Source organism: Manis javanica, chromosome 15 (assembly GCF_040802235.1).
Source record: "Manis javanica isolate MJ-LG chromosome 15, MJ_LKY, whole genome shotgun sequence".
In the NCBI taxonomy this organism is placed as follows: Eukaryota; Metazoa; Chordata; class Mammalia; order Pholidota; family Manidae; genus Manis; species Manis javanica.
The window spans coordinates 32643674-32671011 of NC_133170.1; the positions used below are offsets into that span (position 1 = coordinate 32643674).

Consider the following 27338-nt stretch of genomic DNA (forward strand, 5'->3'; position numbering starts at 1 on the left):
TCTTTTCTAAGAAGAGAAGATACAGTGACTGCCAGAAGGCATGTTCTGAGATACTTAGAGCTTTTGCTATAAATTGAGGATGTAAATCCTCATTCCATGGAGGAATTAAAAGCTTGACCACACCGAGACCAGGATTCAGCACTGTCAGAACAAACCAAGGCCAGCTAGAATCCAACAGCTGACAAGCAAGGTGAAGGAGCTGGCCCCAAATTATCACAGACACATAGCCAGTCTCAAAGAAATAAACATTGCAGAGCCAAGGGGAAAAGCCAGCCACGTGGGAACTACAGTCAAGTCAAGATTTAAGAAAAATTTTAAAACCACAGACATGCATCTGCTGAACAGTAGCTCACGGGACTGCATCGTACACTTAAAATTCTGCTAGGCAGATAGATCTCATGTAAGTGTTATTACCATAGTAAAATAAAATTTAAAACAAGAAAGAACCACAGTACCAACTCAGGGCAAACCTTTCTCAGAGACAAACCCCTACAAAGGTGTTAAATTCTTAAGTCTGGAAGACAAAGGGAAGATCTTAGAAGCACCAGAAAGAAACCTGAGAAAGCATCTAAATTTGATACACTAAGTCTGCCATCAATCATTACCCTCAGACTTTGAGAGAGGAAGAAATTGGAGAGAAATTAACACCTGCTTCAGAGAACAAAGCCCAAGCAACCTTTGGAAAACAGAAGGAAGATATTTTTAAGTATCTAGATGACCTGAAACAACCACGAAGGAAGTCCCACTGTTAACATAGATCACTGTGAGAATAAATTAAGGCTTGAAAAATGTGGAAGATCTTTTTGGAAGACCCTATGCTTTGCCTGGGTCTCCCTGACATAACAAATTACCACAAACTGGGCGCCTTTAAACAAACTGGGCAGCAGAAATTTGTTCCGTCACAGTTCAGGAGGCCAGAAGTCTAAGATCCAAGTGTGAGTGGGGCTGGCTCCTTCTGGAGACCCAGGGGTACACCCTGTCCCGTGCCCTCTCTTTCCTGTGGTGCAGCAGGCGTGTTTGGTGCTCCCTGGCCTGAAGCTTCATCGCTCCAGTCTCTGCCTCCCTCATCACCTGGCCTCTTCCTGGGTGTGTTCCTATAGGACATGGCCTTTGTATAAGGACCCCATTGTGCTGGCTTTGGGGCCCACCCTAATTGAGTACGACCTCATCTTAACTAATCACATCTGCAAAGACCCTATTTCCAACTAAGGTCATATGCTAAGGTTCCCTGTAGACGTAAATCTGGGGGACACCATTATCCCCCACGCAGAAGAGAAGTATTTGTGAGCACTAGATTAATTAGGACCCCTTCACCACATAGGTCAGAAAACACTACCTTAACCAGCAAGGGGACTCAGTCATGAAGTGTTGCATCCTTGATGGCAACGCCAGGGTTGTCCTCTAGCTTCAGGCACTGTCTGGGCACAGCGCTCACACAGGGGATTCGGGAATTGTCACTGCCTCTCACAGCCCCCTGCTGGGCTTCCTTCCAAGGGAGCCTCACTGGCAAGGCCACACAGCCCTGACTGGCTGCCTCCCGTGTGCATGTGCGATAGCAGGATATTGATCTCCCAGCACTGTGTAACCTGTCTCCACATGTGTTTTGGCTCAAAAGAGCACCCAGTTATTAGCTCACAGTTCTAGAGGCCAGGAGCCCAGCCACAGGGTAGCTCAGTTCTCTGCCTAGGCCCTCACAAGGCCGAAGTCAGCTCGTTCAGGTGGTTGGCAGAACTCATTTTTTGCAGTTCCAGAACTGGCTCAGCCGGGCTGCCTCTCCGGTGAGTCAGTAGTACCAGTGTGGCTTCCCCACCGTCTCATCCTGCGGCTTCCCCACCGTCTCATCCTGCTGCCCCTGGAGAGAACCATCTACTTTTATCTTTTGATCCCCTTCATGCATTACTTTGCGCGTGTACTTGTTTTTACTGAGGTATAATGGACATGTAACAGTGTTAGTTTCAGATGTACAGCATGATTCCATATTTGTGTATATTAAGAAATGATCCCCACAATTCGTGTGGTTAACAATTGCCACTACACGTAGGTACATTTTTTTTCTTGTGCTTTGAACTTATAAGATCTGCTCCCTTAGCAACTTTCAAACACGGAGTGCAGCGTTAACTACAGTCACCATGCCGGCGTCACCCCCGCAGGACCGGCTCAGACTGGGAGCTGCACCTGTGATGTGGCCAGGCCCACCTGGACAGTCCCCCTGTTTTGAGGTGATAGGACACACACCGCGAGCTAATCCCGGGCCGCACCCGTCCGCCGGGAAGTACGCGCACTGGCGGAGCAGGAGCCGCCCGCCGCACCTCTCCGGCAGCAGCGCGCAGAGCTTCCCTCAGCCTAGGGTATCCCGCGGCTGCCCGCTTACGGACAGGAGGGGAGGCCCGGACGCGCTCCGGGACCCCGAAGCCAGGGCCCTGGCCTCTGCGCCCCGCCTCCTCCCCGCGGGAGCAGCCAAGGGCTTTGACAAGAGTCCCGCGCGGCCGCCCCGCCGGCGCCCGGGGCCGCTCCTCCTCCGGGCGCCCGCGGTTCCCTCACGACCCTGGGACGGCTGAGAAGCGCCGCCCGGAGCGGCCCCCGGGGCCCCTAGCGGGTAGCTGCCGACCACCCCAGGTGGCGTCCGGAGGGGCAGCGGCGTGCGGGGCGAGGGCGCCCACCGGCGGCGGGGTGGCGGGCGCTCGGGCCGGGGCTCTCCGTTGGGCAGAGGGCCCTCGCTCGAGCGGCTTCCACTGAGGGCAGGAGCCCCGTGAGAGGGCCCGCCTCGGGGCAGAGGACAATTTTCAGCTTGCTTTCCCCCCAGGGAACCTGGAACAAGCCAATGAGGAGCTGCGGGCCATAATCAAGAAGATCTGGAAACGGACCAGCATGAAGCTGCTGGACCAGGTGGTGCCCCCTGCAGGCGGTGAGTACGCCCGGGCTCTCTCACCTCGGCCCCTGCCCGGTTCTGCAGCCCACCAGGCTTGCGCGAGGCCCCTTTCCCCCAACCCTTCCTGCGGGGCTCAAAGGCCTGACTGGTCAGAAGGCGAGGGGGCCAGGCCCCTCACAAACACGGATACAGGCTGTCAGGTTGGAAATCTGGTCCAATTCTGCATTTCACAGATAAGCAGGGAAAGACCCCTCAGCGCCCAAGGGTTGGCAGAACTTCCAAGGAGACTGGGCAAAGTACAGCCTTTCCCATAAAGCCCTGGCTGAATGCAAGGAAGAGCAAGGCCCTGGAAGCAGCACCCGCGGAGACGCTCTCTTGGTTGAAAATCTTTTTGTTCTTAGGCCAGTGTTTCTCCACCTCATCAAACCAAAGAGAATATAACCTTCCTACATATTATAATTTCCAAAATATCAATATAACACTTTAACTTAATATAAAATGTACGAAAATCAAATCTTTTCAACATATAAATGTTCAGGCACAACTAGGCCAGAAATTACAATTAACCAGTGAAATACTTGCACGCACCCACTCATATGAACAATTGGGGTTAAAATAAAATTAGGTATTGTCAACATTTTGTATTTTGATTTTGAAGTAAAAGCTAAGTATATTTAAATAAGCATGTATATATATATATACACACATACATGTGTGTGCATACATGTACCTATGTACATGTGTATATATGGACTAAATGCAGATTAATACAGGCAGGTCAGATACCACAAGAAGCACCAGGGACACGATATTACAAAATGTGAACCCCTGTTAGTCAAGTAAAAAATGAAACAAACATAGTACAGCCTTCCATCAATTTACACAGCAATTATATTCCTGGAAAATTCTGGATATAGTGAAACCATGGAAAAGATACTCTGTGTAAAATGTAAAATGAAGCTAGGTCCTTAGCTCAGATAATTATAAGCAGGTTGCTCCCCACATTGACATCTGAGTGCCCAGCTATTATGTGTTAACGTAAAACATGCTTTAAGGGATACTTAATGCCAGTAGCATCCCCAAATCACTGACAGCTAAGAAATACACATTCCCAAATCCAGGATTCAAACCCAGGTGTTAGGGACCCAGAACTCCCAGCTTTTCCCACACTAGAGCTCTTCCTCCCTAACTCCTGGACAGGGAGCTTCCACCCGGGAATGAGGCCTGTGCTGTGGGTTTGGCTATTCTTAAGGAATGACCAGGAACAGAAACATCATGAGCCGCTAGATCTAACTCAGCCAGGTGTCTTCTGGGTCCGCTGCCCTATCCTTCACAGAGAGCTAGGAGCTGGACAAAGGAGCCACTTGTAGGACATGAACTGTCCCCTTTGGAGACCCTTTTCCACCACCTGGTTCATCCCCAAGACAGAGGCTAATTATGTCAGGTGCAACTTGGGGCCTAGCCCAGCAGGGGCCCAGCCAAGCCACACAATAAGAAAACCCCGTATGTCTCGTTGAAAAAAACCCATACTTGGAGAGAAGGTACTCCCTCCACCAACCTCTTCCACCAGCCTTTAGGCAGAGCTGTTTGCACTTCAGGGACCAGGCAATGTGTAAAGGGCACCTGAAGCTTTGGAATCAGATAAGCATTAGTTAGCAATGTCAGTTACGTAAAAAAAAAAGAAGGAAGGTGAGAAAAATTTGACAATAGGCTGCTTGTTCTGTAAAAAAAAAGAAATGGTGGGGGCAATAAGAATGTATTTGCTTAGTCATAGAAAGCATTTGCATAGACTCAATGGGAAAATACTCGAGAAACTAATCAAAAAGATTATGTTAGAAGGTGGTAACTAGGCAGAGGGACTGAAAGAAAGTTTTTCACCGTTTACCTTCTTATATTTTTTTGTCTTTTTGAGTCATGTGAATAGATTACCTCTTCAAAAAAAATTAAATTTAAAACACTTAGAAGTCTGAATGCTGAAAAAAAGCTAATGAAACCCAACTGAATTGCTCTCCAATTCCCTGTCCTCTCTTCACGTCTCAGATGATGAGGTCACGGTTGGCAAGTTTTACGCTACATTCCTGATCCAAGAGTACTTCCGGAAATTCAAGAAGCGCAAAGAGCAGGGCCTTGTGGGCAAGCCCTCCCAGAGGAACGCACTGTCCCTCCAGGTGAGAAGCAAGGTGGGGGGGCCACACCCCGAGGGAGGGCCTGGGCACCTGCCTCTGGCCCCTGGCCAGGTCTGAGTCCCTCACCAATGGGCTGGAGGCCAGGTCCCTTCAAGGAAACTTTGCCAGGGCTCAGAGCCTGTCCAAAGGCAGCTGTGTGAGGGCTGCCGCACTCCTCTCCCTCCTGCCAGGCTCCCCACATGCTGCCCTCCGCAGTCCTGCCCGCCCCACCCCCAGCTCTGCTGAAGTTCCCCAGGGGCAGCCTCCCAGCATGGACTTCATCCCCCGCTGGGCGGACAGTGGGTTCTACCACTCTGGGGCCCATGAGAGAGGCCCGAAAGCACGTCCCCTGCTCGGCACGCGCAGAAATAAACCCCTTTGCCCACCTTGTGGAGAAGCAGAGGCTGGTGGCGGTTGGAGGAGCACAGGGCCCTCACTTGGTGCCCTGGCTTCCAGGCCGGCTTGCGCACACTGCATGACCTCGGGCCTGAGATCCGGCGGGCCATCTCCGGAGATCTGACAGCCGAGGAGGAGCTGGACAAGGCCATGAAGGAGGCTGTGTCTGCTGCCTCTGAAGATGACATCTTCAGGGTATGTGGACACCACTCTCACTCTTACAACGCTCGGTGTGACATGAGAGGCTGGGCTGTGCTCTGTCAAGAAAGTCCAAGGAGAAAGCCCTGAGCTCTCTGGCAGATTCCAAGTTCTTCCCAGCTATTTCTTATCTCCTAACCTCCACTTTTCCAAGCCCAACTCCCCCTCAAGCCCGGGTCCCCAGGACAGCAGAGCTCCCAGAGCATCACTGGCACATTCTACTAAAAATCGAGACTTCTAGCTTCTTGTAAAAAATCAGAGCTGGCAATATTGGGCTTGTGTTCCTACAGGGCACAGAGTGCTGGCACCAAATGGTAATTGCCCTCTTGAGAATGAACAGTGTTCCTCAGGTCACGGAAGTCCCCTCCAGTCTTCTCCTCCTCTCCTGTACCCAGAGGCTGGCCATCAGTTTCAGTAGGGAGAATTAACACAGCTCTGCCAGAATACAGGTACCCATGTGTCTAGCTTTCTCCACTCATCTATGGTACCTGCCCAACATGACGGTATCAGCTAGAAATCCTTCTGTAGCAGGGGAGAAGCTGCCCCAGACCCCACTCACCCCTGTGCCTCCTGGCCCGAGGTGGGGTTCCGAGACTGTAGAAACGCAGGTAGGTGAGGTGGGCCGCGCTGCCCGGGGCTGCCCTGTCCTCGCCATACACATCCTCATTGCTGAAATGCTCATCACTGAATGGCCTCAGGGACATGGCACCATGTCAGCACCGCTCCATAAGACCCCATAAACCCAACTTAAATAGCTACTGGCCCACTCACCCAGGACAAGGAAAGAATGTTGGGAAAAATCTTTGCTCCTCAATTTGAAATCTCTAAGTATCGCCTCAGGGAAAAGAGGCCATGATATAATTAATATAGTAAATTAGTCATCCTTATCTTCAAAACCATTTAGCCAGCCAGTGTTGAGCTCAGCCAGCCAGGTGGATTTCCAATCTTACAATTTCCGAAATTTCTGGTCCCTCCCCACCCATAGGCCCTCCCAGTGCCTCACAGCTGCCAAACCAAGTGGAGGGCTGCAGGGAGGGTGGCTGTTCTCAGCTCATCCTTGAAACCCAGTCTCAGGCTGCAGGGGTTTCATCACAAACCTCCGGGGCAGCAGCCTCCCTCCCTGGCCGGCCGCTACAGGCAGTCCTGTCCCACACCATTCCGCAGCTGCTCCAGGTAAAACTGTCTGGGTCCCTCCCTCTCCAACTGCCAGTCCACACAGGTGAACAGTTCCCCATCTGCCACATGCTGCTCAGCAGGGCCACCCTCCCTGAAAAGCAGACAGCCTCCTGCCGTGGCAGAGCAGGAGAGGCTGCTGAGGAGGCCATCTCCTCCACCCAACCCTCCTGTCTTGCCTACAGAGGGCCGGTGGCCTGTTCGGCAACCATGTCAGCTACTACCAAAGTGACGGCCGGAGCGCCTTCCCCCAGACCTTTACCACCCAGCGCCCGCTGCACATCAGCAAGGCAGGCGACAGCCAGGGCACCACCGAGTCGCCGTCCCACGAGAGGCTGGTGGACTCCACCTTCACGCCCAGCAGCTACTCCTCCACCGGCTCCAACGCCAACATCAACAATGCCAACAACACAGCACTGGGCCGCCTCCCCCAGCCCACTGGCCCCCCTAGTGCAGTCAGCACCATGGAGGGCCATTGGCCTCCCTTGTCTCCTGCTGTCCAGGGGCCGGAGGCAGCATGGAAGCTCAGCTCTAAGAGGTAAGCAGGAGGTTCTGTGCACAGGGCCCCACACACTCCCACCAGAGAGGAGGCAAGGAGACTTGCCATCTGCTGGCCACTCAGCCCTCAGGCATGATGGAGTTGCTGCCCCAGACCCCAGTGAGAGAGCTAGGCAGACCTCCCAAATCCTGCCCTTGAGTAAATGTGGCAGCCACTCTCAGGGGGAGGCACCCTGGCCGGCAAGTGTCCTGTGGTGTTTGCCTCTGGCAGAGCCTCCAACGCTCTGGCGTCCTCCCCAAGCAGAGGAGGCCTGGCCCTGGTCCCCGAGATGTTTGCATCCTAGCTACACAGCAGACACCATCGCCCAGCCTTTCCCAAGTCTCTGCCCAAACCTGGCCTTTGGCCTGGTTGAGATGGGCGTTGACTTGGAACTCCATGTGCCCAGCACCCCTTCGTTACACCCTTATTCCCAGTCCCCACCAAGGGGATTTTGGTGGCCCTTCACTGTGGCGCTCACCCCTTCTGCCCCAGAGATTGTTCCCAGTAGCTGTGGCTGCCTCCCATCCTCTGCTCCCTGGTGCTCCAGGACACACTACCCTGGTGTGCTGGGGCAGTAGGTGCCTCCTCCCATGCTCCAGGCTCAGGGAGTGCAGCCTGGGCCTAGACAGGGTTCTCCCTGTTTGTGTCAGCCGTCCAGCTCCCAAAGGCCCGTGGGAGAGGGCACTTCCACACCTGGCCACAGCACCCATTTGAGCTGCTTCTCCAGAGCCCAGCCAGCCAGGCAGATCCCCAGTGTCAGATCTCTTCTTCCGCCTTCAAGCTCAGAAATAATCAAGAAGTGTCTGTGTCTTTCTAAATCCTTGGGCAAGTGTCCTAAAGCTGCCTTCCTCCATCTAAGGGGCCTATGTGCCTACCTGCTGGTACTCACTTCCCTTTATGATACCCATTTTCAAGCAGCCACACGTCAGCCCACACAGCCTGGCTATTTACCAGTGTCTATGACAGGCAAGTCACTGACCATCTGTCTACCTTACTCTCTGGAAGGTTGGCTGGTTAAACCACCCAACACCAGTGTTGGGCGAGTCCTTCGACTCGACATGTATCTTGATGCCTTCTGTGCACAGAGCAATGTACTCAGCACTAGATTTGGGTGCTGGCTCTGGACAGGAGAACCAGAGCTTAAGTAGCTGGCCCATGCCTGCCTTTGTGGTCCCCTCCATTTCCTGCAACCCTCTTCCCCTTTTACAACTTCAGAGACTCAGCCCTAGTACCGCTTTCTTCCCTGCTTCCCTTATCAGAACCCTTCTTAAGGAAGGCTTGTGTCCAACACTGGCTTCTCTGTGTACACTAATACCTCCCTCAATTGTATTTTCATATTGATCTATATTAAATAAAGAGAGTGATTTTTAGAGAGGCAGTCAGGGGAGAGATCAGGGGATTTTCTTCCTCTCCCCACAGAACATCTCTCAGTGAAATAGGATACACACAAAGCACCTTGCACAATGCTTAGCACATATTACATGCTTTCTGAGCATGGCTCTCTCCCTCCCATCACAGCTGGGGAAGACAACACTGAGGGCAGTAATCTTCCACTCGGTAGAGCAGAACAACTTAACCAAGGTTCTAGCTCTGGGCCTCATCCCTAATGTCCCAGCTCACAGCTAAGTGTGACCTTGCTTGTGCTGCAGACAGGCCAGCATAGTTTGCACACAGCAGCCCCAAGACGTGGTGTTGCCTGCCTGCCGCATTCTCCATCTCTAGCCCATCCCATTGTGCCTTACCAAAGGTCCTTCCACATCCCTGACTTTCCACCCCACTGAGAGTCTTTGACATCTCCTCTGTCCTTCAGGCTGTGGGAAAGGCAGCCTTCTGTTAGGACCTCCCCCAGAATGCTGCCTTTATTCTTCCTGAGTGGCTCACAGCCCAGGGTCAAAGCTGGAGCACTGATCCAGCACTTAGTTCTGAGAAGATAACCTGGGCTATTTCCCTGGTGCTCTCACAAATCTGGGGAGAAAGTGGCCCCAGCATCCAGGCTCTGTGAGAAAATGGAGGGAAGTACTGAGCCAAGATCAAATAGAAAAAGGGGGAATACAAAGACCAAATGAGCAGAAGACCCTGGCCCACAGGGAAAAGAGTATAATGCAAGGTACATCTTCGTGCAGGAGGATCTGGAGCTCAGGAGGAACTCAGGCTCAGCAGGGGTTCAGGCTCAGGTGGGACTCAGGCTCAGCAGGACACAGGCTCAGCTGGGACTTGGGTCAGCAGGGGTTCATGCTCATCAGGAACTCGGGCTCAGCAGGAACTGAAGCTCAGCAGGGACTCGGGCTTAGCTGGAACTCAGACTCAGCATTGGTTCAGGCTCAGCAGGACTCAGGCTCAGCTGGACTTGAGATAAGCAGGAGTCCATGCTCATCAGGAACTCGGGCTCAGCAGGACTCAGGCTCACCTGGGATTTGGGATCAGCAGGGGTTCATGCTCATCAGGAACTCGGGCTCAGCAGGAACTGAAGCTCAGCAGGGACTCGGGCTTAGCTGGAACTCAGACTCAGCATGGGTTCAGGCTCAGCAGGACTCAGGCTCAGCTGGGACTCGGGATCAGCAGGGGTTCATGCTTATCAGGAACTCGGGCTCAGCAGGGACTCAGGCTCAGCAGGGGTTCAGCCTCAGCAGGGGCTCAGGCTCAGCAGGGACTCAGGTCACTCTCGTGTTCAGAAAAACAAGTGCCTCTATGTGAGGCCATCACTCTAGAGACCAGTGTCAACTCAAAACCATGTCAAAACATGATACCAGGAACTTCTCAGCTCTGCCTAACGAATACCCAGATGCCCCAATCTATAGTACTGGGGAGGGCAGCCTGCTCACCGGCCCACCCTTCCCTATGTAGTGCAGCTCAGGACCTTTCTTTACTAGCTGATCTCTTGCACCTTTCAAAGCACTGCCTCATCTGTTACTTCACTGTTACAACGGGCCTCTGAGTCCAGCAGGGCATATGTTATGTGGGGACACTGAGGCATGGGATGGGCTAAGGTACTTACACCAGAGGGTAGCTGAATTGGGACCAGCACTCAGTGCCCTGTGAATCCTAACCCTAATCTTAGTGCTTCTGTGACCCTCGGCTTGATTGCAAGAGGAAGAGGCCACAGTGGGTGTGTGTGCAAAGTATCTGTCACTTCCCTTGCTGATGGAGGCAGAAGGCTGGTGGGTTCTGACATTTCTTCTCTGTCTTGGACACTTTAGGTGTCACTCCCGGGAGAGCCAGATGGCCATGGTGTGTAAGGAGGCGGTCTCTCAGGACGAGCCCTGTGACATGAGGATGAATGAGGACACAGAGTATGGCAGCGAGCCCAGCCTGACCTGCACAGACCTGTGAGCGCCGCTGCCCATGTGGCAGGAAGGGTCTGGAGTGAAGGGCAGGTCCCTGGAATCCCCCCTCTGGGCATGACTTGGGGGAGGGGTGACCACATGTCAGAAGGGCATTCCCAGAGTATGTCACCCCATCAGGGAGATGCAAGTCCCCCAACCACACATACACCCTTCCCTGGTTATCTGGGCCTTCCTTACTATATATTGCTTTCAGAAAAACTGCTAAACATTGATCCTTAAACCTTCTTGACTGTAACCAACTATCATAAATATATTTCATAGTGAGACTCAGTCCGCACACACGCTGACCATTAAACAAATGTTCGTGAAACTACTTAATAACAGCTCTACCCAGCAGAGGGCGCTGTCAGCAAACAGTGGCTGAGAAGTCTGTCGGTGCTGGGTTTTTTTTAATTGACATACTATTAGTTTCAGGAACATCATAGTGATTCGACATTGTTATACATTATGAAGTGATACCCCCAGTAAGCGTAGTTACTATCTGTCACCATCCAAAGTGATTAGGGTGCATTCCAGTATGTCCCTATACTGTACTTTTCATCCCAGGGACTTACTTATGTAACTGGAAGTTTGTACCTCCTGAACCCTCCACCCAGTCCACCCACACCCCTACCTGTCTGGTAACCAGTATATTTCTGTTTTGCTTTGCTTGTTCACTTGCTGTTTTGTACATACTACCGGAATTTTTTAGAGAAAGGGTTTTTTTTTTCTTTTGAATTATTGTCCTTTATTTATTTATTCATTTATTTATTTATATCATTAATCTATAATTACATGTGGAACATTCTGTTTATTAGACTCCCCCCTTCACCAAGTCCCCCCCACATACCCCATTAGTCACTGTCCATCAGCCTCGTAAGATGCTGTAAAATCACTACTTGTCTTCTCTGTGTTGCACAGCCCTCCCTGTGCCCCCCACACACACTATACATGCCCCCCTTTCTTCTTCCCCCCACTTCTCCCTCCCTTCCCACCCATCCTCCCCAGTCCCTTTCCCTTTGGTAACTGTTAGTCCTTTCTTGGGTTCTGTGATTCTGCTGCTCTTTTGTTCCTTCAGTTTTTCCTTGGTTCTTATATTCCACATATGAGTGAAATCATTTGGTACGTTCTATCTCCACTGGCTTATTTCACTGAGCAAAATACCCTCTAGCTCCATCCATGTTGTTGCAAATGGTAGGTAGGACCTGTTTTTTTTCTTATGGCAGTGTAATATTCCATTGTGTATATGTACCACCTCTTATTTATCCATTCATCTACTGATGGACATTTAGATTGCTTCCATATATTGGCTATTATAAACAGTGCAGTGATAAACATAGGGGTGCATCTGTCTTTTTCAAACTGGAGTGCTGCATTCTTAGGGTAAATTCCTAGAAGTGGAATTCCTGGGTCAAATGCTATTTCTATTTTGAGCATTCTGATGAACCTCCATACTGCTATCCACAATGGTTGAACTAGTTTACATTCCTACCAGCAGTGTAGGAGGGTTCCCCTTTCTCCACAACCTCGCCAACATTTGTTGTTGTTTGTCTTTTCAATGATGGCAAGCCTTACTGGTGTGAGGTGATATCTCATTGTGGTTTTAATTTGCATTTATCTGATGATTAGTGATGTGGAGTATCTTTTCATGTGTCTGTTGATCATCTGAATTTCTTCTTTGGAGAACTGTCTGTACAGCTCCTCTGCCCATTTTTTAATTGGATTGTTTGCTTTTTGTTTGTTGAGGTGTGTGAGCTCTTTATATATTTTGGATGTCAATCCTTTATCAGATCTGTCATTTATGATATATTCTCCCATACTGTAGGATAACTTTTTGTTCTATTGATGGTGTCTTTTGCTGTACAGAAGCTTTTCAGCTTGATATAGTCCCACCTGTTCATTTCCGCTTTTGTTTCCCTTGCCCAGGGAGATATGTTAATGAAGAAGTCGCTCATGTTTATGTCTAAGAGATTTTTGCCTATGTTTTTTTCTAAGAGTTTTATGATTTCATGGCTTACATTCAGGTCTTTGATCCATTTCGAATTTACTTTTGTGTATGGGGTTAGACAAAGATCCAGTTTCATTCTCTTACATGTAGCTGTCCAGTTTTGCCAGCACCAGCTGTTGAAGAGACTGTCATTTCCCCATTGTATGTCCATCGCTCCTTTATCGTATATTAATAGACCATATGTGTTTGGGTTAATGTCTGGAGTCTCTATTCTGTTCCACTGATCTGTGGGTCTGTTCTTGTGCCAGTACCAAATTGTCTTGATTACTGTGGCTTTGTAGTAGAGCTTGAAGTTGGGGAGCAAGATCCTTCCCACTTTATTCTTCCTTCTCAGGATTGCTTTGGCTATTCGGGGTCTTTGGTGGTTCCATATGAATTTTTGAACTATTTGTTCCAGTTCGTTGAAGAATGCTGTTGGTAATTTGATAGGGATTGCATTAAATCTGTATATTGCTTTGGGCAGGATGGCCATTTTGACGATATTAATTCTTCCTAGCCAGGAGCATGGGATGAGTTTCCATTTGTTAGTGTCCTCTTTCATTTCTCTTAAGAATGTCTTGTAGTTAACGGGGTATAGGTCTTTCACTTCCTTGGTTAGGTTTATTCCTAGGTATTTTATTCTTTTTGATGCAATTATGAATGGAATTGTTTTCCTTGTTTCTCTTTCTATTAGTTCATTGTTAGTGTATTGGAAAGCCTCAGATTTCTGTGTATTAATTTTGTATCCTGCAACTTTGCTCTATTCCAATGTCAGTTCTAGTAGTTTTGCAGTAGAGTCTTTAGGATTTTTTTATGTACAATATCATGTCATCTGCAAAGAGTGACAATTTGACTTCTTCTTTACCAATCTGGATTCTTTGCATTTCTCTGTTTTGTCTAATTGCCGTGGCTAGGACCTCCATTACTATGTTGAATAACAGTGGGGAGAGTGGGCATCCCTGTCTTGTTCCCAATCTTAGAGGAAATGCTTTCAGTTTCTCACTGTTCAGTAAGATGTTGGCTGTGGGTTTTTCATATATGGCCTTTATTATGTTGAGGTACTTGCCCTCTATACCCATTTTGCTAAGAGTTTTTATCATGAATCGATGTTGAATTTTGTCAAAAGCTTTTTCAGTGTCTATGGAGATGTTTGTGTGATTTTTGTCCTTCTTTTTGTTGATGTGGTGGATGATGCTGATCGATTTTCGAATGTTGTACCATCCTTGCATCCCTGGGATGAATCCCACTTGATCATGGTGTATGATCCTCTTGATGTACTTTTGAATTCAGTTTGCTAATATTTTGTTGAGCTTTTTTGCATCTATGTTCATCAGGGATATTGGTCTGTAATTTTCTTTTTTGGTGGGGTCTTTGCCTGGTTTTGGTATTAGGGTGATGCTGGCTTCATAGAATGAGTCTGGAAGTATTCCCTCTTCTTCTTTTTTTGGAAAACTTTAAGGAGAATGGGTATTATGTCTTCTCTGTATGTCTGATAAAACTCCGCGGTAAATCCATCTGGCCTGGGAGTTTTGCTCTTGGGTAGTTTTTTGATTACTGATTCAATTTCGTTGCTTGTAATTAGTCTGTTTAGATTTTCCATTTCTTACTTGGTCAATCTTGGAAGTTGTATTTTTCTAGGAAGTTGTCCATTTCTTCTAGGTTTTGCAGCTTGTTAGCATATAGTATTGTCTAATAATTCTTTGTATTTCTGTGGGGTCTGTCATGATTTTTCCTTTCTCATTTCTGATTCTGTTGATGTGTATAGATTCTCTTTTTCTTTTTATAAGTCTGGCTAGGGGCTTATCTATTTTATTTATTTTCTCAAAGAACCAGCTCTTGGTTTCATTGATTTTTTTCTATTGCTTTATTCTTCTCAATTTTGTTTATTTCTTCTCTAATCTTTATTATGTCCCTCTTTCTGCTGACCTTAGGCCTCATTTGTTCTTCTTTTTCTAATTTTGATAATTGTTTCTTTAGACTATTCATTTGAGATTGTTCTTCCTTCTTTAAATATGCCTGGATTGCTATATACTTTCCTCTTAAGACTGCTTTTGCTGCGTCCCTCAGAAGTTGGAGCTTTGTGTTGTGGTCATTTGTTTCCATATATTGCTTGATCTCTATTTTGATTTGGTAGTTGATCCATTGATTATTTAGGAGCATGTTGTTAAGCCTCCATGTGTTTGTGAGCCTTTTTGCTTGCTTTGTACAATTTATTTCTAGTTTTATACCTTTGTGGTCTGAGAAGTTGGTTGGTAGAATTTCAATGTTTTTGAACTTACTGGGGCTCTTTTTGTGGCCTAGTATATGATCTATTTTGGTGAATGTTCCGTGTGCACTTGAGAAGAATGTGTGTCCTGTTGCTTTTGGGTGTAGAGTTCTATAGATGTCTATTAGGTCCATCTGTTCTAGTGTGTTGTTCAGTGCCTGTGTGTCCTTACTTATTTTCTGTCTGGTGGATCTGTCCTTTGGAGTGAGTGGTGTGTTGAAGTCTCCTAAAATATATGCATTGCATTCTATTTTCTCCTTTATTTCTGTTAGTATTTGTTTCACATATGCTGGTGCTCCTGTATTGGGTGCATATATATTTATAATGGTTATATACTCTTGTTGAATTGACCCCTTTATCGTTATGGAATGTTCTTCTTTATCTCTTGTGACTTTCTTTGTTTTGAAGTCTATTTTGTCTGATACTAGTACTGCAACACCTGCTTTTTTCTCACTGTGGTTTGCATGGAATATCTTTTTCCATCCATTGACTTTTAGTCTGTGCATGTCTTTGGGTTTGAGGTGAGTCTCTTGTAAGCAGCATATAGATGGGTCTTGTTTTTTTATCCATTCTATTACTCTGTGTCTTTTGATTGGTGCATTCAGTCCGTTTACATTTAGGGTGATTATTGAAAGATATGTACTTATTGCCATTGCAGGCTTTAGGTTTGTGGTTACCAAAGGTTCAAGGTTAGCTTCTTTAGTATCTTACTGTCTAACTTAACTCACTTATTAAGCTATTATAAACAAAGTCTGATGATTCTATATTTCTCTCCCTTCTTATTCCTCCTCCTCCATTCTTTGTATGTTAGGTGTTTTTTGTATGTGTGTGTGGTCTTTTATGTTTCCTTTAACTCCTTTTGTGGGTAGTTGATTTAATTTTTTGCCTTTAGTTAGTATTTGATAGTTCCGCTTTCTTTGGTGTGATTTTATTTTCTCTGGTGACATCTATTTAGCCTTAGGAGTGCTTCCATCTAGAGCAGTCCCTCTAAAATACCCCATAGAAGTGGTTTGTGGGAGGCAAATTCCCTCAACTTTTGCTTGTCTGGGAATTGTTTAATCCCTCCTTCATATTTAAATGATAATCGTGCTGGATACAGTATCCCTGGTTCAAGGCCCTTCTGTTTCATTGCATTAAATATATCATGCCATTCTCTTCTGGCCTGTAAGGTTTCTGTTGAGAAGTCTGATGATAGCCTGATGGGATTTCCTTTGTAGGTGACCTTTTTTCTCTCTCTGGCTGCCTTTAATACTCTGTCCTTGTCCTTGATCTTTGCCATTTTAATTATTATGTGCTTGGTGTTGTCGTCCTTGGGTCCCTTGTGTTGGGAGTTCTGTGTGCTTCCATGGTCTGAGAGGCTATTTCCTCCCCCAATTTTGGGAAGTTTTCAGCAATTATTTCTTCAAAGACACTTTCTGTCCCTTTTTCTTCTTCTGGTGCCCCTATTATGCAGATATTGTTCCTTTCGGATTGGTCACACAGTCCTCTTAACATTCTTTCATTCCTGGAGATCCTTTTATCTCTCTCTGCATCAGCTTCTCTGCATTCCTGTTCTCTGATTTCTGTTCCATTAATGGCCTCTTGCACCTCATCCATTCTGCTTTTGAGTCCTTCCAGAGATTGTTTTATTTCTGTATTCTCCCTCTTTAGCTCTTACATATTTATCTCCAAGTCCATCACCATGGTTATGACCTTTATTTTGAATTCTTTTTCAGGAAGATTGGTTAAAACTATCTCCTCAGATTCCCTCTCAGGGGAGGATGTCTGGGTTAGTCTGATCTATATTAAATTCTTCTGCCTTTTCATGGTGATAGAAGTAGTCAGGGGCAGTTGGCATGTGTGCCAGCTGGGAGAACCAAGACCCTTTCCAATTGCTCCTGGCCTTCCTCTCCTGGGAGAACAGCAACCCCTAGTGGCTTGTGCTGGGCAGTTGCATGCAGACAGGGTCTCTGATTCTTACCCAGCCACTGTGGAGTTAAGCTCTGCAGTTGCTGTGGGCGTGGCCAGCCTCAGGCTGCTGCTCCGCTATGGCGGGGTGCTGCTGGAGGGGGAACTGGTGGGAGGCTCTTTATCGCCGTGAGGGGCCTCTGAGCTGCGCTGCCACCCAGGGGTTAGGGTGCCCAGAGTTCCCCAAGATTCCCAGCAGCTGGGCTGAGTGTGCTGGGGTGCTTCCGTCCAGCTGTGAGGCCCCTGTCCCTTTAAGACTTTCAAAGAGCACTCGCTTTTCTTTTGTCCCAGGGGTCCTGGCTGTGGGGACCCACTCACAGGTCTTACTGTCCCGTTTCCCTAGTATCCAGCACCCCACGCACTGTGTGTCTGCACTCCAGTGCGGATGGCTGGGGCTGGGTGTTTAGCAGTCCTGGGCTCCCTCCCCCTCCCTGCTACGACTCTTCTCCTCCCACCGGGAGCTGGGGTGAGGGGCACTCGGGTCCTGCCGGGCCGTGGCTTGTATCTTACCCCCTTCATGAGGCACTGGGTTCTCGCAGGTGTAGATGTAGCCTGTCTGTTGTCCTGTATCTTCTGGTCTCTCTTTTCAGAATAGTTGTATTTGTTGTATTTTCAAAAATATATGTTTTTGGGAGGAGATTTCTGTTGTCCTACTCATGCTGCCATCTTGGCTCCTCCTCAAGAGAAAGGTTTATTAACTGTAGATCTAGACCCATTAGAAAGTGAGACTTTCTAATGATCAGAACTTTTAAAAGAAAGCACAGCAGAGCAGAGCACAGAACAGCACAGAATTGGACAGTAGAGGCCTAAGGCCATGCCACCCTGGATGGTCCGGTCTCATCTGATCTCGGAAGCTAAGCACGGTTGGGCCTGATCAGCTCTTGGCTGGGAGAATAGACAATAGAACATAGTGTGTCCAGTGTCACAAATGAAGGCATTACTCTGTGAAATACTTGTTTAGTTGCCAATATGTCTATATGTGTACTGAACCTTGTAAAATGTTTTTATTACTGTGAGCTGCATCAAAGAGTTTAAGATGCACTGTTTTTGAAGCTTTCCTGAAAGCATTTATAGTAAGGAAGGACAGGCCCTTTGGGCTTTTGGTTTTTAGAGAATGTGTATCAATACATAACCACCTGTCCTAGAAATTAGGAAAAGCATATGCCTCAATCCACTGGGCTCTTACTCAGTGGCTGGTATGCTCAAGCACTCTGTTAGGTCGCAAGTAAATGGGCGTCGGCACTCAAGGAAATTTTGCAAACTAGTTAGGAACCTAAGAGGATTCAGCAGAGGAAATAACATAGAGACTTTCTAATTGTCACAGGGTGGTACAGACAATGAGGGGTGCAGTCATTCAGAGAAGGTCAAGGTCAAGGTGACCATACTAGGGGCCAGGCACAAGGTCAAACAGAAGCTGTTCTTCAGAAGTAGGTACAGTTTGGAAAGAAATATAATAGGGAGGGCTTAGCAAATTCAAAATGAAAGGAAAAGTTTGGAGGGTTTTGTTCCAAACCCCCTCTACGCATCTACAAAGGCTGGAGATCAATATGCCAGGGGCAGGGAAGGTGGCACAGTTCTGCCCTCAAAGTACCTGGAGTCACACCAGGGACAGAGTCAGTGGCCTCTGTAAAATGAAGGGGTTGAAATGCACCCGGGCCTCTCAGACTGCAGGCTGCTGCCCTTGGGGATGGTGAAGCCAACTTAGTGGAAGCAATAGACATTTCTCAGTGCAATAGAGCAGACTCGGGTAGGATGGCGCACAGCAAAGGGAGGCCTAGCTCCCAAGGGCCAGCTGGATGGTGTGCTCTGGGACTGTGTGCCACCTGCATGTGTCGTATCCCAAAAGCTAAGAAGCCCTGGACTAGATACCCTGGAGTCCCTGAGAGCTCTGCTGCCCCCTGTGCTGGTGCATGTCTCTGTAGGCTCGTGTGCTTTCTATGAAGGGGAGGGCAGGCCCAGGAGAACTTAGGGGAAGGGGAGACATTTGCACTGACAGTGGGAGTAGCGATGGTAAGTAGCATGGAAGATGGAAGGAGCCAGTGGACCTAGAACGGTTTTCCATCTTTCTCAACACTCTTGCTCCAAGAGTGCCTCCACTGCCTCAAATCAGAAATGGGAGGCTCACAGCTACAGGCTGAGTGGGTGGGCTGTTGGGGGGGGGGGGGAGTGTGATGCCAGAGGGCAGGGTTCCTGAATGCACAAACAGCGGGGGTTCCCTTCACTAAGGAAAAGCAAACTGCAGTGTGGGGGCAGCAGCTGCCCCTGTTGGGGGTGCCCTGCCTCTGGGAGCAAGCCATGGGTCCTCTGGTCTCTATTCCAGGTTCTCCTACCAGGATGATGAAAATCGACAATTGACACCCCCTGAGGAGGATGAGAGGGACACCCGGCAGTCTCCGAAGAGGGGCTTCCTCCGCTCCGCCTCCCTCGGTAAGCACACCTTGCTCTCCAGATGTGGCCGGCCAGTGGTCACCCCGAGATGACTGGCCAGGCACTCAAGGGTGACAGAAGCTGTGGTGACCTGGCACAAACAACCCCCACAGTGGGCTGGGCGGATTCCCAAAGCAACAAGACAATTCCCAGAGCAGGCCGTGCTGGGATGAGACTTGGACACAGCTACATGATATACCTCAGAGAAGGGCACAGGGTAAAGACAGGGTGTTTCTTAGGATGCCGAGACTGCTCCTTGTGCCCCCACCCCCGCCGGGTATGAGATGTGGCAAGCCTGTGTCCTGTCTTCCTGCACTGATCCCAGTTCTGTGGCTGGCTTTGCAGGTCGAAGGGCCTCCTTCCACCTGGAATGTCTGAAGCGACAGAAGAATCAAGGGGGAGACATCTCTCAGAAGACAGTCCTGCCCCTGCACCTGGTCCATCATCAGGTAGCCCACCTACTGGACAGGCCACTGACCACCGCCTAGCAGGCTGGACAACCTCATGGCTTTGGACTAATCCCCAAGATAGCAATCAGTCTTCCCTGTCTCAGACCATACTAGTCCCTACCCCAGGCCTGAACAGCCCCCCAGGTAAGGGCTCTTGCCCTATGCAGGTGAGAGCTTTACCCCGGACTTTAACTTTCCAGGGTAGATAGTGAGGAATACTCATGGCAGAAGCCCCTCATGTGGTCCTGCAGCTCTACATTTTCTTACGTGGCACAGATGTTACTGCCCCAGACACTGGTTGCGGGAACTCAGGCAGATATGGCTGCACCTAGTGTTGTAAGACATCTGGAAGTTTAGCTGCACAGAAATCCATCCCCTGAAATATAGAAATGATTAAAGGATTGGCCAGCAACATGATCAGGAGTAGGGAATGTTATTCAAGGAAAACAGGTCCAGTGAGATTTAATGGGTGAAATAGTTCTTGGCATGGCAGACTCCAACCGAGATGACAAGATCAAGCACCAGTGTCAGGCATATTTCAGTGTCTTAGAACCAGCAGAAACTTCAAGGACTATCTAAGGACAATCTCAGTCTCTGGGCTAATGAGGATCTAAGCTAGTTTCCCAAACTTTTTATCTACTCCCTTACCATAGGCGTAGGCTTTAATGATTTTTTTATACCTAAACCTGTTTAACTGCCAATCAGAGCTTATAATCAGCATAAGATGGTCAGGGTGAGTCATTCAAATTGGTGTTATTTCAGCCCAAAGAAACACAGCTTTGCTTATCCTGCATGGCACTGCCCACGTATGTGTGGTCTCCGTGAGCTTTCTAGAGGGTTAGCATCCCTCAGACATCCAGGACCCCAGGCTGGGGGCCATCAAGAGCAGTGGGCAGGGGAGGCTGGCAGGCAGGGGCACACTGCAGGCTTTACCAGATCTCTGCAGGCTAGTTTCTGCCATCTGCTCTTACTGTGCTGGGAGGCAGAAACCCCCTCTTGTTCACACTCTCCTTTGTTCCTTCCTTCTGTCCCCCACCCCCAGCTGCTCTCCAGTAGACGAATCCCATTGAAGCAGGTTGTTGTGGCTGTGACCAGCCCTTGGGCCACTCACACACAGTTGGGGCCAGGGGACAGCACCATGCACACAGTTTAACCACAGTATGTGTAAGACTGGAATACCAGTTCAAAGCTGAGCTGAGCTGAATTCAGAGGGCAGACTGTGAACTGCACAGTAAGCACCAGTTTGGCCTCACCCTGCCCTGTACTTCACAGACCTCACTCCACTAAAACCTCATAGCTACCCTGCCACTACGGTGGACTGAGGGCATGAGTGTTTTGGTTTTCAGAGGGTGCAGCCACCATCCTCTCCAGCCTATGAGAAAACCCAAGTGCGAGGGTATTCACAGCGGACAGGTGACAGGGCCAGTGCTGAAAGCAGCTGCTCCTGATTCCACTCGAGCACAGCATTCTGAGTTCAGAGAAGGCGGTGGCTTCCGACTGAGAAATACATTCTGGGGGGCTGAAGCTGACAGTGGGTCTTGATGGGCGGAGTGATGGCAGTGTACAACCCAGGAAAGTGGCATGAGCTGGAACAGCTGCTAAGAAGACAGAGGCCCCACCTCTCAGGCCTGACTGCTCCCCAGTAACTCATGCTCTTGTGTGTCCACAGGCATTGGCAGTGGCAGGCCTGAGCCCCCTCCTCCAGAGAAGCCATTCACCTACCACGTTCCTCCGGCCGTGCACCACCCCGCCTGCCACGCCCAGTGGCCGAGGCTGGCCCCCGCAGCCCATCCCGACCCTGCGGCTGGAGGGGGCCGAGTCCAGCGAAAAACTCAACAGCAGCTTCCCGTCCATCCACTGTGGCTCCTGGTCTGGGGAACCCATGCACTGCGATAGGGGCAGTGGCGCCATCCGAAGAGCCCGGCCTGTGTCCCTCACCGTGCCCAGCCAGGCCGCGGCCCAGGGCAGGCAGTTCCACGGCAGCGCCAGCAGCCTGGTGGAAGCGGTGAGGGACCCCAGGACTCAAGCTGCACAGCAGATGGCGGGAGGAAGGCGGGGGCACTGCTGGGAGGGCTGAGAAGGGAGTACCCGGTTATTCCCCAGGTAGATCGGGTGTCAGGTTGCTTGGCCAGAAAGACCCTCGCTCCCAGGGCCTGCCGGAAGGGGGCATGGCATGCAGAGACATGACCACACAAGATGCTGTGGGCTTCTGCAGGGGCTGGCCTGATGCAGAGGGAGGAGTAAACTGCTGAGCAACATTCCCTGCCGCAGGCCTGCGAGCCCAAGGCAGGCTGTGGGGTTGCCCCGTGCTGGTGAGAGTTGTGCCAGCCAGACGCACGTGTGTGGTGACTGTACCTGCACATGTAGAATGTCAGTGTCTGGTTCTTGAACGGAGGCCTCATTATAGTATCCCCAGGTCTTTGGAAACCTGTGACAGATTAAACAAGTACATTTTAAGCCTTGTGATGGTCCAGGGTGGAGAGTTGCTGGTCTGGGACAGGAGTGCTCCCAGCGCCACTAGAGGCTGCCCCAGTCGATGCGTGTCATGAAACACTGACCACCCACCACAGGGGACATTTGACAAGGGAACAAGCCCAGAGGACAGTCCGGCTGGCAGGGTCCCTGGAAGCCGTTTTGCATTAGAACTAGTGGAGGGAAGTGACATGAAAGGTCACGACCCTCTCACCTGTACGGGCCCTCGCGTCTGGGCGGGAGTCTTGGACGCAGGACTGGGCCACCAGACCAGTTTGGCAGGTGGGAGATTTCGGCTCACGTGAAGATGACCTTTGCAGCAGAAATCTTCCAAAACGACAGGTCTTTCCCCGGAAAGGCACGAGCCCCTTGCTGTACATGTGCCACGGAGGTCCTGGCCACTCAGTCTCCCGTGGGGAGTTGTGGGGGCTTGTGGTGTGACTTCTGGTCCCTTCCAGCTCTTGACCCTTTGCTTCACTTGGCCTGTTACCCCTTCTTCAGTTCACAAGCCTCCACTTGGCTCCCGCCATGGCAGGCATGGTTCTGGGTGCAGAGACACAGCTGAGAAATAGTTTCTGCTCTCATGAGCTCACATGGTGGGGGGCAGAGACAGATAAGAAATGTGTCAGGAAGGTGGGAGCTGTGAAGACAAATTAGGAGGACAGGGAGATAAGGAGTAATGGGAAGGGGACATGCAGGGCTGGTCCTGGCTTCACTCCACTGCTCCCCAACCCTGGGCTCAGCACCCCGTTTCCTCAAAGCTGACACAATAGCAGCTGCTAGAGGAGAGAGAAGCACTGGGATTGCCTGCTGGCCCTGCTGAGCAGAAAGGCAGGTGCATGCACAGTACTTGCACATATCTCACCCCACAGTCCTCACCCCCCCAAAAATGGGCCGTGGACATGGGTTAGCAGGTTCACCCAAGGAGAATGAAGGTTTGTTGGAAAGAATATGGGAGGCTTCTTGGGTGCCAGTTTGGAAAAAAGACAAGGGCAGGCTGGTGTGCTCCTGCCACCCTCCAGGCGAGTCTTCACGTGTGGTAACAGTTTTGTGTAACCCTAGCCAGAGTGTCTCTTTGGCCGACACATTCCTAATTCTTTTGGGTGATGTTCTATCTCCACCCCTTTCCTCTTAGTGCTCCTTCTGACACACATGCACACACACGTACACACTCGCGTGCGCTTCCCAAGCTTAACATATCAAAGCTGCTACAGCCCTTAAGAGAAGAGGTGAGCTCTGGGAGTAATGCTCCTTTTTGGTTCTTCACACCCCTTCAGGTCTTGATTTCAGAAGGACTGGGGCAGTTTGCTCAAGATCCCAAGTTTATCGAGGTCACAACCCAGGAGCTGGCAGACGCGTGCAACATGACAATCGAGGAGATGGAGAACGCTGCTGACAACATCCTCAGTGGGGGCGCCCAGCAGAGCCCCAACGGCGCCCTGCTCCCTTTTGTTAACTGCAGGGACCCGGGGCAGGACAGAGCAGGGGGCGGGGAGCACGAGAGCTGTGCGGCCCCCCTGGAGCGTGGGACTAGCGAGGAGGGCGCGCAGGACAGCAGAGCCTTCGCCGGCAGCCTGTAGTCGCCAGGGCTGGGAGACGCTGGTTTTTAGTTGTTTCAGTGTTCCTGATGGGTTCGTTTCAGAAGTGCCTCGCTGTTCTCGTGACCCGGAGTTAACCGGAACAGCGTCTTTATTCGTTTCTTTGGGACCAGACGCAGAGCTGGGTGGTGTGGAGAGCCAGCTTTTAGGGGGGAGGAGAAGCAGCGACCCCAGTTTGTGTGCACAGAGGTGGAGTGGTGAGGAGGAGGAGGTGGAGGAGCCAGGGAGGGAGCATGGAGAGCAGACACCGCCCTCCCGCTGTATTCCAGGCCCTGCGCGAGGACCCGACAGCCGCCTGGGGCGCAAAGGAGCACCTTGGCTTCCTGCAGTAGCCCTCACCAAAAGGACCCTATGCCAGACGGGTGTCTTTCAACTTTGCTTGTAAAAAAATCATTTGCACACATTCTGTATGAGCCTCACTGTCTCCATAGAGCCGGGGTCCTGTGGATTGCAGAAGGAAGCGGGTCGGCCTGCAGCCGGGAGACGGTCCTACCCGGAGAGGATGGAGCTCGCAGCCGGGCGGGTCGGGCGGGCCGCCGCACCCCGGGTCGGGCACCGCGCGCCGCCGGGAGCACCCCATCTGCCGCGCTCCAGGCCGCCCAGCCCAGCCCGGCGGGAGCCTGCGCTGCCCCAGGGGTGAGGGCCGCCCGCTCTTGGCTAGAGGAGGTGGTGCTGAGCTTCCGTTGAGCGCCCTTTTGTTTTGTGGTTTGGTATTTTTCTTAACAGCATGTTGCAGTTTTGTTTTCTGGTTTTGGGGTTTTTTCTTTTGTTTTCCCAGGGGGAGGGGAGGAGGAAGAACATTTACGAAGTTTTGTAGCCACCCACCTTACTGTTTTCACAGATGTAATTCGGTTTGGTTTTATTGTATTATTTAAACGGTTGTGGTGTCCTTTACCTATGGAGAGCTCGGAGATCCGCTATAGGAGAGTTTTGCCAGCCATTGTGTATGCCCAATAATTTGTCATAATTTCCATAGGTAGTAACAAAAATGTTTTTTGGTTTGGCTTTCTAAGTTAAAAGTAATCAGCAATGCACTTGATATAGTCTTGCACATGTGGGTGCTTAAGTCGGGTTCTTTTTAATGCTGGGTGTACCCGTGGGTGCCAGAGAGAAGCAGCATGTGTGAGACTCTGTGTGTGTGTGTGTGTGTGTGTGTGTGTGTGTGTGTGTGTGTGTGTGTGTGTTCTGTGTGTGTGTGAATGTGCACCCACGTGAAGCGCCCGTGCGTGAATGACTGCGCGGCTCATCTGGGGCCATTTGAAAGCGAAAACAAACCACTGTCTCTGCTTCTGAAACGGGAATCAGTAACTCTTTGCATTTTCTGTCCCACAAGATATGCAAAAACAATGCAATAATATTCATTTTCAAAATACAATTGTGAGTTGTGTTGGCATTAAAACTATTTTAAAAAACAGAAATTTAAGGGGAAAACTCAAGAAGGCGTTTTGCTTCGATATATTCTGTGTAATGTTTTATTGCATTGATAATGTTTCTGTTGAAGAAACCGTTATACTTGAATTCAGGTCAGTTTCAGTATTTTACAAATATTTTTTTAAAACTGAATTGCAATTGTGCCAAGCGAATATAATGAATTGAATTACGTTTGTTTTTGAATTCACTTCTTGTATATTTTGCTGCATGTAAGTAAATCATTTTGTATGTGGAGTGTGGCAAGCTTTACCCTTGAACCCTTAAGTGCTTTTCTATCTGGGGTTGGGGAACGGGGTCGATTTTGTTTGGTATGTGCAATTAGCAGAGTCATCGCCAGTGAGGATAATTGCTCTGCTGCCCAAGCAGATTTGGACATTACTGTTTTGCATATCTTGTGTTCGCTTCCGTTTCCCTCAACTTTTCTAAAACAATACGGTAGGCATGTTCACACTATGTCCTGCTTTGGGAGACCAGGATGTATCTTATCCCCATCTTCATTCTGCCCACCCTGCTCCAGTTCTCTGGTTCAGAATTCTCTAGACAGTTCTTCCCAGAGGGTCCATGGAGGCTCTTGGCCAGCACCGGGCGGGCATCGGCATCCTCCAGGGAGAGGCGGCTGACTTTTCTGTTTGCTCCCACAGCACAGACTTTCCTCTCTGGTTTCCTCAGCAGAATGTACCCTGACAGAAAGGATGGGACAAGAGTTGGGCTGGTTGGCAGGAAAGGGAAACCTCGTGCTGGCAACATCTCCACCCCAGGTGGGACAGCAGAGGCTGGAGAAAGGCAGCCGGGTAAGACCTTGTCCATCTAAAGTCAACTCTGTCTTGCTCACCTCTCCATCTCAATCTGGAGCAGGATTTCCTCCAGATCTACCCTAAGTGTGGCATCCCAGGAGGGGACCCAGCCAGGGAGGAAACCTCAGGAAGTCACAGTGATGCTGGAACCAGAGACTCTGTGGGCGTGTCTTATGCCTGTAGGCATCCACCTGGCACATCACCCTGCAGGTGCAGTTTCCAGCAAGTAGGTTTCAAAATGATGGTTGAAAACATGGAACAGGACCCAGCCATCCTGCAGAATCCACCCATTGACTCTCTTACAATCCAGTGTTCCCTCAGCCCTGCTTGGTACTTAGATGAGCATCCTAGAAATTACAACTGGGGCCAGTCCATTTCTCAGTGAAGAGGAGTTTTACTTTCACGGGCTGATTCATGAAAAGGTAGGGAAACCGGCTGGGTGTGCCCAGGGCAACATGCAGCAGCTTCCTGTTTCTCCAGGTCCAGCCCATCCAGACTGCCTTGGCTCCTTTACAGTGGCATCAGAGTTTTCTAGAATTTGAATCCAAGTGTCATCCTCTGACTAGTTTCCCAAAGAGCTTGCCTCTGTGCTGCTAAGATTTTAGTTGTGATGGAGAGGGGCTCTCTCTCGGATTGAAATCTGGTTCTTGCACTACATTTGGCCCCAAATAGAAATCTGGGATCTTAACTGACCACACACACACTCTGCCTTCTCCTGCTCCCTTCTATTTCCTTTTGGAACCTTTCATCTGCATCACCTGACCTCACCGGCCAGCAGCATGGACCACAGGCCAGTTCATGCCAGCTTCCCAGGACCCTGCCTAGCACTATCCCCTCAGCACTCACACCCGAGTCTCCTTTACAGGCCACTCCGGTGTAATGACCCGCTGGCCTCCTCCCCACATCCTGTAAAGATGGTGTCAGCAGTGGCAAGCGCCCTGGCAGCCCTGTGCTGCTCTGAAGGGAAGCAGTGCCATTCCCTGTCTAGGGCAGCGGGTCACTCTGAGCCTGACCCCGTGAGCCACCAGCGCAGGCTGACTCACGATGCCTGTTATCATGCGGACTGGTCAAAGCAGCTGAGAGCCGGAGCCCCTCACCCACGGTGCGCTAAGCGATGTTTACTCTCCGCCCACATAGAACTTTCCCCATGACCTTGTTACATAGTCGGCCGATTTTCTGGAAACCCTTGGGGAACAAGGGAAAAGCAGACCGAGTCTAAGGACTGAAAGGACCTAAAACAGTGGTTCGAGTTGAGATCTGGTTCTTGCAGTACTTTTGGCCCCTAAATAGAAGTTGTGGGGTTTG

The 27338-nt window shown here is 49.9% G+C and overlaps 1 protein-coding gene across 27 annotated transcripts in view; it reads left to right on the forward strand.

Annotated features, from left to right (window-relative positions):
• The window catches only part of CACNA1C (calcium voltage-gated channel subunit alpha1 C), a 654724-nt gene extending 629316 nt beyond the window's left edge, over positions 1-25408 (forward strand). For all 27 annotated transcript variants that reach the window (XM_037014885.2, XM_037014891.2, XM_037014892.2 and 24 more), the window contains 9 exons: positions 2804-2905; positions 4910-5037; positions 5491-5625; positions 6987-7339; positions 10537-10665; positions 19183-19289; positions 19635-19738; positions 21408-21743; positions 23488-25408. In XM_037014885.2, the coding sequence (XP_036870780.1) occupies positions 2804-2905; positions 4910-5037; positions 5491-5625; positions 6987-7339; positions 10537-10665; positions 19183-19289; positions 19635-19738; positions 21408-21743; positions 23488-23790 (1697 nt within the window). In that variant the 3' untranslated portion in view covers positions 23791-25408. The remainder of the gene's footprint in view (positions 1-2803; positions 2906-4909; positions 5038-5490; positions 5626-6986; positions 7340-10536; positions 10666-19182; positions 19290-19634; positions 19739-21407; positions 21744-23487) is intronic.
• Positions 25409-27338: the final 1930 nt, after the last annotated feature.